The sequence below is a fragment of the Linepithema humile genome, chromosome 6, assembly GCF_040581485.1.
Source record: "Linepithema humile isolate Giens D197 chromosome 6, Lhum_UNIL_v1.0, whole genome shotgun sequence".
Classification (NCBI taxonomy): domain Eukaryota; kingdom Metazoa; phylum Arthropoda; class Insecta; order Hymenoptera; family Formicidae; genus Linepithema; species Linepithema humile.
The window spans coordinates 11222616-11234726 of record NC_090133.1 but is presented as its reverse complement, the minus strand read 5'-3'; the positions used below and the strand labels follow the sequence as shown (position 1 = coordinate 11234726).

The following is a 12111-nucleotide window of genomic DNA, read 5'->3' as shown; positions in this document are numbered from 1 at the left end:
ACTTGGTACACAAAGGCTTTTTTGAAATTTCGAAATAAAGAATTCTTTTTCACCTCTATCATTAGCTGGTTAAATATTTTAACAATCCCCAACATTTTGGTTTACACGATCATAACTTTTTATTGGAAGGTCGTAATAAATATTTTCAAAAATTATTGTTCTCGTCTTGGAAAGCCCTTTTAAATGAGTTTCCACTCGACTTATAGTGCCATTTAATATTTTCCACTTCTATTCTACTCTCCTCCTCCCCCCAGGGCGTGAGGGACGATCCATACCCATTCCGAAAAGTAGTTTTTTTGAAAACTTTGAACCCGTGTTTCACTGTTTTTCGATATTTTAACTTTTTACTCTTACCACTTTTGGCACAAACTCTTCGGAAAAGTCTACCACTGAACTGGTTAAGTTAATTAGATTAGTAAGACTACATTAAATTTATTACTTACGTTTTAACAAGCTAATAATTAGCTAATAATTTATTAATTTTGTTACAGATATTTAGCAACCGGAAACCAAATGCTGTTTGTGGCTCTAGCTTACAGAGTCGGTAAGTCCACTGTTCATATGATTGTAAAAGAAACATGCTCCGTTCTAGTAAATGTTTTAATGCCAATCTATTTCAAATCTCTCACAAAAGTTGAATGGGAAAAGATCTATGCAGACTTTTTAGCATTGTGGAATTTGCCAAATTGTGTTGGAGCGATTGATGGCAAGCACATAACGATTCAGGCACCTCCGAACTCAGGATCTACTTCAATTACAAGAAGACATTCAGCCTTGTACTGATGGCCGTTAGTGATGCCAGATATAGATTTACGTTGTTCGATGTAGGTGCGATAGCAATGGAGGAATTCTTTTGAGATCTGCCTTTAGAAAAGCATTGTACGGAGGTACGTTTGCCAAGAGGAACAGCTCGGCTCTCAAGAAGTGATAAGAAAACACCTTGTTATTTTGTTGGCGACGAAGCCTTCCAAATGTCTACCAACGTAATACGACCTTATCCAGATAAGTTTTTAGATGATCAGAAACGAATTTTCAACTATCGACTGACACGGGCCAGAAGAACAATAGAAAATATTTTTGGAATCCTTTCAGCTAAATGGAAGATATTTCGAAGACTAATTTATGCTGACCCAGAGGTCGTTGATTTTGTGTTAGTGTTGCGTTCTCGCCGTTTTGATTTTTTGTCGCCCGGTATTGCGTTTAACAGCTGATAGAACGGATCGATATATTGATTTGCGAAGTTTATAAAAGAGGATAGTTGCTAGGAAATTGTAAATATTGATTTATAATTAATAAAAGAGAATGATTACTAGGATATTGTAAATAAAGAGAATGATTGCTTGGTTATTGTAAACAAAGTGACAGATTCAGATTTTTGGGAGCTGCAGAAGAGTGCGAATGCGTTTCTGCTAGCTCAGCGGTGTTCAAAATCTTTCAGTATTGTTCTGTAAAGTTCTGTTCAGTGTTGTGTGTATTAAAGTTTCTGTTGTGTTTAAAAAGTGTTCTTGATTTAATTTTTTTTGCGAGTGCCAATTGTAACGTGTCGGAAAGATTGTTCGCGGGCGCAATATTTTTGGTGGCTTGTCCGGGATCTTTACGAACGATCGGACAGTGATTAATTGTTTTAAAATGGCAACAACGCCAAGAAGAACGCGCTCACAAATAGGGATGGGCGATGTTCGAGAAAAAAATCGATGTTGAAAAAATCGATTATCTAAAAAATCGATTATAAACATCGATGCTATTTTTAAAAACATTGAAACATCAATTATTTTGTATATATATATATATATAAAACATACGTTATTACAACATTATGCCAACGTTCACACCAATCGTTTGGTACGCGTACTAAACAATCGGTGTAAACTAAGCCTATTTCAACCATTGGTATAAATCATTTAGGGTAAAATCTATACCAATCAAAGAAGCACATTTAGTACTTGGTACGCGTATCAAACAATCGGTGTAAACTAAGCCAATATATTAAAATAGCTTCAAGAAAATAAGTTAAATTATAAAATGCTCATTTGTGTATGGAATTCATGCCTTTTATTCATATTTTACATAAATTAAAATTAGTGGTAGATCTTGAAGAAATAAACATGTTGTCATCATTTCATGTCTTGGCTGAAACGATAGTACGACCTGTAAGAAATTAAAGTAAAAGACACATAATTCTACTCATAATTTTAAACAAGTAGTAATTGCCAATTAAAAACACAAACTACAAATATCGTATAAGAATTGACGTAACATATTTATATATGTTACCGTCAAGCAAACTCATGTCTTAATCATATTTTTTGACAATACAAATACTAAACATCTTACTTAAAGATTTTCTAACAATTTTAGAACTTTTCTTATTCTTGGCATTCTTTATCGGACTCAAAGTTTTTATTAAGTATATAAGAAATAAGAGCATTCTAAAATATAGCACATATATGTTTCTATGCATAAATATTAAAATATCATGCATATATAAAAACTGTATCTGTAATAGTAAAAAAATGATTAAGGTGAGGATAAAGAAAAGTGTAGATGGAATATTTGGATGGGACAATTTTAATTTGTAAAAAGATAATGGAATACAGAAGGAACATTTGTAAAAATAATATATAATTATAGTTATATATAGATTTTAGAATGTCTTAGAATCCTACTTAAGCCAGTCTCCAATCTTCACGAGAGAGGCACCCAAGAAAAAGCAACTGATTTAAATGCTCACCCGAAATTCTACTGCGGTTTTCTGTTTTGATTGCACCCGCTCTAGAAAACAATCGCTCTGATGGAACTGATGTGGAGACAACACTGAGATATTTTATAGCTAATTTATACAATGACGGATATGCTGATTTGACAGATATCCAGTATTTTAAAGGGTTTTCAGACCGTGGAATGACTGGTTAATTAAGATAATGCCGCAATTCCAAGTTGAGACCTTCTTTGTCGTTGCTCGCATCCATATTCTTGGTCACCATTTTATCACGGTATTCCCAGATATTTGATTCACTGTTGAAAGGCTTTTTTGGAATTGTATTGGACATTTCAGAAGCTGCATCAAATTTCAAAAGTGAGTTAATTTTTGTAATGGCAGAGGATGCCGTCAGCGCGCTTTGGAAATGTAGTTTCTTAAATCTTAGATCTAATATAGTTGAGACAGCAAGAATTGAATTCAATTCTTGTTCCTTAAACCTGTGTTCTTTTGCCTTTAGAAGTTTATCCTTGAATTCCATACTTGTTTTCTTCACATTATCATTGTCATCTTCTTTTGGTTCCCAAGAGTGTATCGCTTCTTCCATGCAATGAATTATAGGTATAATTAAACTTGTTGTGGGATATGTGTCACCGCTTATTTCTCTAATGACTCTTTCAATTGGTGTGAGCAGGCAAACGAGATTTTTCAATAATTGAATTTCGTCACGTGTTAACATCTCTGGGATATTTCGGCACTTTAATGTTACAAGATAAACGTATTCTTTGAGAACGAGGAATCTCTCCAGCATGTATAATGTTGAGTTCCATTGAGTTGAAACATCTTGGATAAATTTAAGAGCTGTGGCTTCAGTTTTTCCGTCACGGATTTGTAAGCGTTTTAACTCGTCGGTAGCTACGATACTCCTTTTTACTAAAACGACGATATTTCTCACTTTAGTAATAATATCGTCTACATTTATCGAACTATCCCATCGACCAGCCATCACATCGGGAACCAAATGTGAAAGAAGATGAGCAAAGCACGGTAGGTGCTTAGATCGACCGAGCAACTCGTACACAGCTTTTTTTATATTTGCTGCGCTATCGGTTACAATTGCTGTTGCAATCTCTGGGTTCAACCCAAAAGAGTTAAGCACAGAAAGTAGAATTTCTGATAAATATTGTGCTGTGTGATTTTCATGCAGTGGTTCAACTGCCAGACATCTATTTTTTAATATTCCATCGGTCGTTGCATAATGGATTATTACTCCAATATAACTTAAATTACTTACATCCGTCCAGTTGTCACAAGTTATTGTGTACGACGTAAGTTCTTTAAGATGCAGCTTAACATCCTCTTTGAGCATTTCATATTTAACAGCCATTAGTCTTGTAATTGTCTTTCTGCTCGGTAGTTTATATAATGGCACCGCCGTTTTCATTAACAGCTTAAAGCCATCATTTTTAATTATTGATAAAGGTGCATTATCAGTAGCGATCATATATAGCACTGCGTTTGTTATTCGATTAGCCATCAAACCGCCGTCTACATAAACCATAAAATCAAAAACATTAGATTTTATATTTTTAGCGTAACTAAGACCGCATTTCAAAATTCACTGTCAATATTAAAAGTCAAAATACTAGCAATAAATTTCAAAATGCAACTTAATAGTTCATAAGTACAAGTTAAAATTTTACTAACCTCTAAAAGAATTGGTTCTCTCAAATGCCATATCGATTTGTACATCACGATTGGGCTGTCTGAGCTTCACCTGTAATTTGTACATTTGTACGTGACACGTAAAAACACTTCCCTCCTCACACACAAATGCACATATTGATGACTTACCTTAAATTCAAGTTTCTGGCGTTTATTGCTAACAGAAGAACTTGTATCTGATGAAAGGTCATCGTTAGATTCGTTAGACACTGTTGCGAGTCTTTCCGATCGCAACCGTAAGTTCGAGATCCGCTTGGGGAACAGGACGCACTGCTTAGAGGTGTGGAATAACTGGACGCAAACCTTGACTCGAACAATTTATTTAATCACTCACAAACTGCCAGGACGGTGTTAGGTTTTCGTGAGCCGTGTACGGACACGGGGAAACGAGTCGGTGTATTCGCGTGTCGTAAACTGAATCCGTCGCTGCTTGCGCGCGACTGTATTTATACGAATCGGCAATCAAGAGTTTTGTAATATTATTGATATGTTATTGTTGATATTTCTCGGATTGCTGATTCGTGTCACCTTGAATCCGAGGTTGTTTCTCTGCAGCCTCATCGTTATTCTTTATTTGCTAAATAATTCTTTCTTAGTATTTTATTTTGGTATTTAACTTAATTAACCTTATAGCGACACGTTGTGTGTTACGACACACAACATCCCTCCCCCGCGAATGGAAGGAAATGTAGGTACGGAGTTTCCGTGCGGAGTAGGCGGTGCGAGTGTATAGTTTTACAGTTAGTTCTTGTCCTACCGTCTACCTATTATTCCGCAGTAGTCTTTCTTCTTCGTAATAATAGTATTGCTCCTATGCCTAGTGCTAATACAATAATCACGATGGCAAGCGAACTTGTGACCACAGGATACAAAATCAAGGGTTGAATAATTTTTCCCTCTGTTAACTCGTCGTCTACTTCTCTTATTTTTTCTCCCAAATCTATTAATTCCTTTGAATTTTGTATCATCTTTTTCAATTTTAACGGTTTGATTTCCATGCTCGTTTCACCATTAGTTATACCTTCTACTTTTCCCGTTAGATTAAAACGTGGTATATATGCATGAATGTTCGGGCCTTCTATTATTATTCCTGTGTTCAGGGTCATGTCCTTCGCAATTATTTTACAATTATTTAATAGAGTTATTCTACCTGTTCGTGTGATTTTGGTCTGTATTTCCTTATGGTTTAAACAAGTAATCATTACGTCTTGTTCGCCGTTAGTCGAATATAACCAAGAATTTTCCTTCGTTAATGCTATCCAAATAGTTTGGTTAAAACTTACATACTTATTTCCGCAGATTGCCCTTTTTGTCAAACCTACATACAATTGTACTTCACATAACGCTCGAGGGTTAATATTATATATCGGACTATCCGATTTACATATATATTTCTTGTCTATCTCAATACATTTTTCTAAGTTTTCTTCGCTTATCGCTAGGTATACGGATAATTCTAGATTTACAGCAAACAATTGTTGGTTAATCTCGGTAAATACAAATATCTCGCGTTGGTCAGGGACAGGTAAAGGTATGGCTTTTATTAACCTGTATTTCGGATATGTTACAAGTGGCAATTTCAATGTTACAAATATAGTCTCATTCTTAACATACGAGTTTACACTTGTAATTTTTTCAAACGTTGACCAATCACTTACATCTAGCTTGAGAGGAAAATACGTTCCGCGTGGTAAATACGGCGCAGCAGCCCGCATTTCGGCGAAAATTCGTTCGACGGGTAATAGACTCGGATTCAACATTCCATGCGACGCCTGCGTTAAGAAATCATACACATTTTGAATATCTCTGTCGGAATCTGCTAACATTCTGTCGAGTAATGCACAGTACTCGTTGATTTCCTCACGTTTGATGATTAATAAAGTACCATTATAAATGCGTGCGTCTAAGTCGTACAACAATTCGTTATTTTCGTCGATCGTCTTTTCCAAATCGCTTATGTGCGCTATTGCAGAGTTTAATATTTTTAGTTGATGCCTCGTGACATGATTAAAAGTACTCTCGTTATTTTGCAACAGTGTTAATTGCTTGTTGATGCGTTTTTCATCTCCGGCATCCATAGTGCCGAATAAATATTTCGCTACCCTTCCTATCCCGTCAATTAGACCCCGTTTCTTCTCGTTCGGATTTCCGTAAACTCTTTTTAGTTTCTTTAATAATGCTGCTACTCTAACTTCGTCTTTTCTAATTAATCGTAGTAAATTCGCGAACTGACTCTTTTCTGCTCGTGTGGAGTGTATCGTGTTCTTTGCGCTTTCCGCTAATTCTAGCCATTCTTGTACACGAATATGTCGTTTTCCTAATGCCGAAATATCTACAGTTATCACGAACTTCCAATATGATTCGATGACGTTAATCTCACCTACTTCTTCAAAGTATATTCCTGGTTCGTGTGAGAATCTTTCTATCTCCACGGCTAAATTCGTCTCGGTTTTCGTTGCTGACATCAGAGTTCCAAGAAATATAATGCACCTACAGAATAAACTTTTCTTTAACTGTTGTCGTCATAACTTATTCTACTGCTTAATATATTCCGTCATATTTTTATTCCTCCTTTTTTTTAGTTTTCTACAAATAATTTTAGACGGTTCGCATGCACCGTCATCTCTTTCCTCCCCTTTTTAATAGTATAGTTTACTTCCGAATTCCTTTTTACTATTACGTATGGCCCACACCATAACGTTTCTAATTTCTTTGAACGTCCTCGTCGTAACGTTTCATCATATAATAACACTTTATCACCTTCCTGGAAGATGACTTGATTAGCCCGTTTGTCGTAATACCATTTAGCTTTTACTTTTTTCTTATGCTTTTCCGGCAACCGGTACGGTCGCAAGTTGGCGGGCGCCGTCCCCGGCCGCGTCGCGATCTCGTGTTTCATCGCCACGGTATGAGTCAGCGGTTCTCCCTCTATATGAAAGATATCGCTGTACTCTTCACAAATCTTTGTTATTGCCTTTTGCTCTTCCTTGTTCAAATGTTCAATTCTTAATGCGTCTCTTATTTTCTCCAAACGAGACATTGGCTTATCTGTTGCCTTGTTAACTTCAGTATTAAATACTTGAATTCCTGTTTCCGCTTCTAACAGTGTTAACTCTACGTGTGGAGTCTGTATATCTACCGGCTCTTCGGTAGTGTTGATTACGCTTATGACACAACCGTAATCTTGAGCTGTCGTCACGCAACCTCCTATGATAACTCCCGGCTGCATTTCCAATGCATGCACTATGCCTGTAATATTTTTATTTGTAGTGGCGGATATTATGGTCTCACTTCGTGACTTTAATGTGACTGGTCTGCACGAAAATAGTTTAAATTTGGTGTCCCCTATCGTTAGTCGTTTAGTGGGGTCCCATTTCATCACATGTTTTTTAAGGAAATCAACTCCTAATATTCCTTCATGACTTATCGGAAAATTGTCCTTCACCACATGCATTTTATGCGTAATAACTTGCCCTTTCAACAGTACGTGAGCCATTATCGTGCCCAACGTTTCGGCCTTCTGTCCAGTAGCGCCTATTATCATTATCTTTTCATCGTAAACTAAAGTTTCTTCTTTTAAGGTTTTCAATTTAATTAAAGTTATTGCAGTTCCTGTATCTACGAGCATAACTGCCCGTGCTGCTTGAATTTCTTGCATAGGTACTGCTATTAAATCTAGATTAAGTTCGGCCTGTGCATATTCGCCTACTGATGCTATCTGCAATGTTTTTGCGGGTCGTGCTGTTTTTATGTTTGCCTCTTCTCCTTCGCCTTGCTTGGCGTTTTTCCTCGTTCGGGCGTCGTCCTTGTCTGGCCTTCCATGCAATGACCAACAGGTATCTTGATTGTGCCCCGATCTTTTGCAATGTTTACAAAATATGTTCATCATGTTGACCTTCTGGCCGCTAGCTCTCGGTAATTGATACCGGTTATTATAATTATGAAAGCGTCCTATTCTGCAATCACGCCCTTCATGACCCAATTTGCCGCATTTGATACATTTTAGTATCTTTTCTCTTGCGCCGTTACTATTACTAAATTTGTTATAATTCCTATTTTCGGAATACGGACTTTGCAATTTTTCTTCAGCCGTCGCTATCGCAATCGCCTCTTGTAGCGTTTTGTAATTGCGTGCGCGTACTATAGTTTTAATGCTTTCGTTTAGTCCGATTTGGTAGTTTTGTAGCGCTAAGTTTTGTATAGTGGTCTTTATTGTATTTTTCTCCATGACCGTGAGACTTTTTCCATCGATCATCGCTTCATAAAGTTTCATCGCGAGCTGATCTGCTCGTGTACCGAAAGCTTGGGCGTTCTCTCCATGCTTCTGCTTTAGCGTGTTAAATTCAATTTGCAAGTGCGTTATACTCTTATGAGTTGTATATCCTGCTTCTATTTCTCATTTTAATTGCACGAACGTTTGAATATCTCTCGTTTGAAAATCGAGCAAGACCTTTCCTTTTAACTTAGTACACAGTATCGCCTTCAGCAACTGTAATTCTTCCAAAGGGTCTATACTTTCCACCGCGTAAGTACTCGCGCTGAGGAACTCTTGTATTTTAGCCTGTGACGTTCCGTCAATCTCTGGGATTAAGCTTCGCGCTTCTTTTAGTTGCATATACCCATGCATGGCTATCGGCCTATTTCGTATGTCCGACATACCCCGTCCATATGCTACATCCGCGTTATCAGTTACGCGCCTAGTAGTCAGTGGTACGTTCAATTCTCGTTGGCCCGGCATAGCTAAGAGCCGTTGCTGCCACTCTTGCTGTTGCCCCCGTACGTTTTCTATTTGTTCGTGGAATTGCTCTTGCATTTCGGTCAACTGTTGTCTTATTTCGCGCACAAAGTCCATCATTGTATCTGTTAGCTCTGAGTTTCGCGTCGCATCTTCAGTTTTTGCCCCTGCGTTTTGCGTCATTTCCTTTCTTAGTAACTCAATATCCCGGTCGATTTCTGACTCGGTAGTCTTCGGTAATTCTTGATCATTATTCATTTTTACTTCAGTGCGAAACTCGTCTGGGTCGAAAACGCAACTATCATAAGATGTGAGTGCGAACTCACTGTATTCCGATACGTGACTCGGAGTTCTACTTGGCAGATGCCTACTTTGTCGCGGTTTTTTGTCCTCGCGATTAGCTTTCAAAGCACTGTCGAGCCCTAGCAATGTACAATCGCGCTCAACGGTTGGTTTTTTCGAAATGGTATCTGTGTTCGCGTCCCCGGTACTTTGCTTCTTATTTCCAGTTTTCTTTCCTGTCGTCTTACTACGTTGTTCGCTTACGCTCAACGCTCGTTGATCTTGGTTGCGGATCAACCGAGATTGGTTTGGTTGGGATTCTACGATTACGCGCTTTTCCTCTCCGTTCGCGGAACTATCTAACGCCTCACTATGATTTCGGTCGTCGTTCAACCAAAATTGGAAGCCTAATTTCTCTCGTTTCCCGGACATTCGCTTTTCCTAATATTATTTCTTATTATCGATTTACATTAGGCCGCTCGCTCGCATGATGCACGCTGCTGGTTAGCTGATCCGTTGTTGAGGTAGGTTGCGATCCTTGTCTGTCGTCGTCCTCTCGGGTTACGCTGGCTCAGCTTGGTCGTTGCTCCGCCAGGCACCTTTCCGCCGCTTTGTTGCCCGGACTGTCGTCGCCTTGTGAATCCAGGCGATTTTCCACACTGCCTTCTCACCTCACTTTTGTAGCTCCAGGTGATAGATTCTCTCAGTGGTCCCTCTGTTACCACTGCCGATTCCCGATCATCGGGTGTCCAGAATGAACTTCGGTAATTGCGGATCCCACCGCTGCCACCAAATTTATGTTGCGAGTCTTTCCGATCGCAACCGTAAGTTCGAGATCCGCTTGGGGAACAGGACGCACTGCTTAGAGGTGTGGAATAACTGGACGCAAACCTTGACTCGAACAATTTATTTAATCACTCACAAACTGCCAGGACGGTGTTAGGTTTTCGTGAGCCGTGTACGGACACGGGGAAACGAGTCGGTGTATTCGCGTATCGTAAACTGAATCCGTCGCTGCTTGCGCGCGACTGTATTTATACGAATCGGCAATCAAGAGTTTTGTAATATTATTGATATGTTATTGTTGATATTTCTCGGATTGCTGATTCGTGTCACCTTGAATCCGAGGTTGTTTCTCTGCAGCCTCATCGTTATTCTTTATTTGCTAAATAATTCTTTCTTAATATTTTATTTTGGTATTTAACTTAATTAACCTTATAGCGACACGTTGTATGTTACGACACACAACAACACGTTGTAAAAAATCAAATGTTTCCGTGTCAAATGTTGTCGTAAATTTGTAGTATTTCCTCCGTGTTTGTAATTCTTATCACAAAGATTACAATGGGCTACCACATTATTAATTTTTTTAAAAAAGTTCCATACATTACTCGCTTCTTTTGACCTACAGTTGATAAAACTTATTATCTCTCAAACGGCACATTAAACGGCATTATTAAACTCTCAAAAAAAAAAAAATTAATTAGAGGTTACAAATCAATGCAATATAAAACTGAATATCATATGAACATCATATCTTACGTGGCGTTATTGTTTTGCATCGTCCTTAAAATTGAGAACTTTATTTTTAAATAATTTATTATTTATTTGGTTAGATGAACTTAATCTAACTGATAATCTTATATCGAATACAATCGAATAGTATAACTTAACCAATTTAGCCAGTAAGCACATTTAAGGGCCACTTGCACCAACGCTGATTAACTTAATCGGCGATTACAGGATTGCCAACTTAAGAACATAATTCAGTGACCAATTGTACTTCTGGTGTACTTAACCATAATTTTTCGTTACATACTTTGTCGTGTAATATTGTTAATTAAGCCAGTGTTTCGATTAGGGACCGGTTGCTTAGCGTATATGTGGCTTTGCGCTTGCGCGGCGATGGAAATGCAGTGCCGACACACGTCGTGTGCAGGACTTTACGCGGGACTTTTGACAGGATGAGGTTAGGAAAATAGAAATAAGGTAAGGCTTTTTTATTTATTATAATTAAAATTTATAAAATAATTAAATTATATATATATAATGTATTTTTGTACATATATATATATATGTATATATATTTTATTTTTTAATACATTAAAAAAATTTTTATTACTTTAAATGAAGCTGGGTAACGGTCTCTTTTTATATGTACGAGACACTTCATTGACACCGTATGGCCGCACATGCGCAAACAAACCGGTCCCTAATTGGAACACTGAATTAAGCCAACAATTTTTTCAAATAGCTAGAATTATGTTCTCATTGAATTACGTTCTTAAGTTGACAACCCTGTAATTGCCGATTAAATTAATAGGTGTTGGTGCAAATGGCCCTAAGCCCCAATAGGGAATGATGTAGAAAAAAAAGAGAGAGAAATAACTTTTCTCTCTTTCTTTTCTATGTTATTTCCTGTTCCTATTGCCTGTTGCCTGGCATTGTGTAATAAAACTTGTATCAAACTACGCATTGAAGATTGAGATTAAAGATTGAAGATTGGGAATTTGACCAATCAAGAAGAAACAATATTTGTTTGCTTCTTCCGAATTGGTCAAATTTCCAATCTTCAATCTTTAATCTCAATCTTCAATGCATAGTCTGATACAGGCACGTCGCTGCGGTAACCAGAGAGAAGACTTCTCTGCGGTAACTGTTTACATACAGA

At 37.5% G+C, this 12111-nt stretch overlaps 1 protein-coding gene and 1 pseudogene across 1 annotated transcript; one reads left to right on the top strand and one right to left on the bottom strand.

Annotated features, from left to right (window-relative positions):
* The first annotated feature begins 483 nt into the window (after positions 1-483).
* LOC137000683 (uncharacterized) lies at positions 484-1768 on the top strand (annotated as a pseudogene).
* Positions 1769-2909: 1141 nt separating this feature from the next.
* Positions 2910-4984, bottom strand: LOC105669023 (E3 SUMO-protein ligase ZBED1-like). The gene is made up of 5 exons (XM_067358023.1): positions 4952-4984; positions 4553-4726; positions 4406-4475; positions 3989-4246; positions 2910-3829 (listed from the first exon to the last, which is right to left on the bottom strand). Exons 1-5 carry the CDS (start codon positions 4982-4984, stop codon positions 2910-2912), a joined length of 1455 nt encoding a protein of 484 aa, XP_067214124.1.
* Positions 4985-12111: the final 7127 nt, after the last annotated feature.

Coding starts and splice junctions, on each gene's coding strand:
- LOC105669023 (XM_067358023.1), bottom strand. CDS start 4,984: ATGAGGCTGCAGAGAAACAACCTCGGATTCAAG. Junction 4,727..4,951: donor GAAACAACCTCGGATTCAAG/GTGACACGAATC, acceptor GTTCGAGTCAAG/GTTTGCGTCCAGTTATTCCA. Junction 4,247..4,405: donor GAGAACCAATTCTTTTAGAG/GTTAGTAAAATT, acceptor TGGTTTATGTAG/ACGGCGGTTTGATGGCTAAT.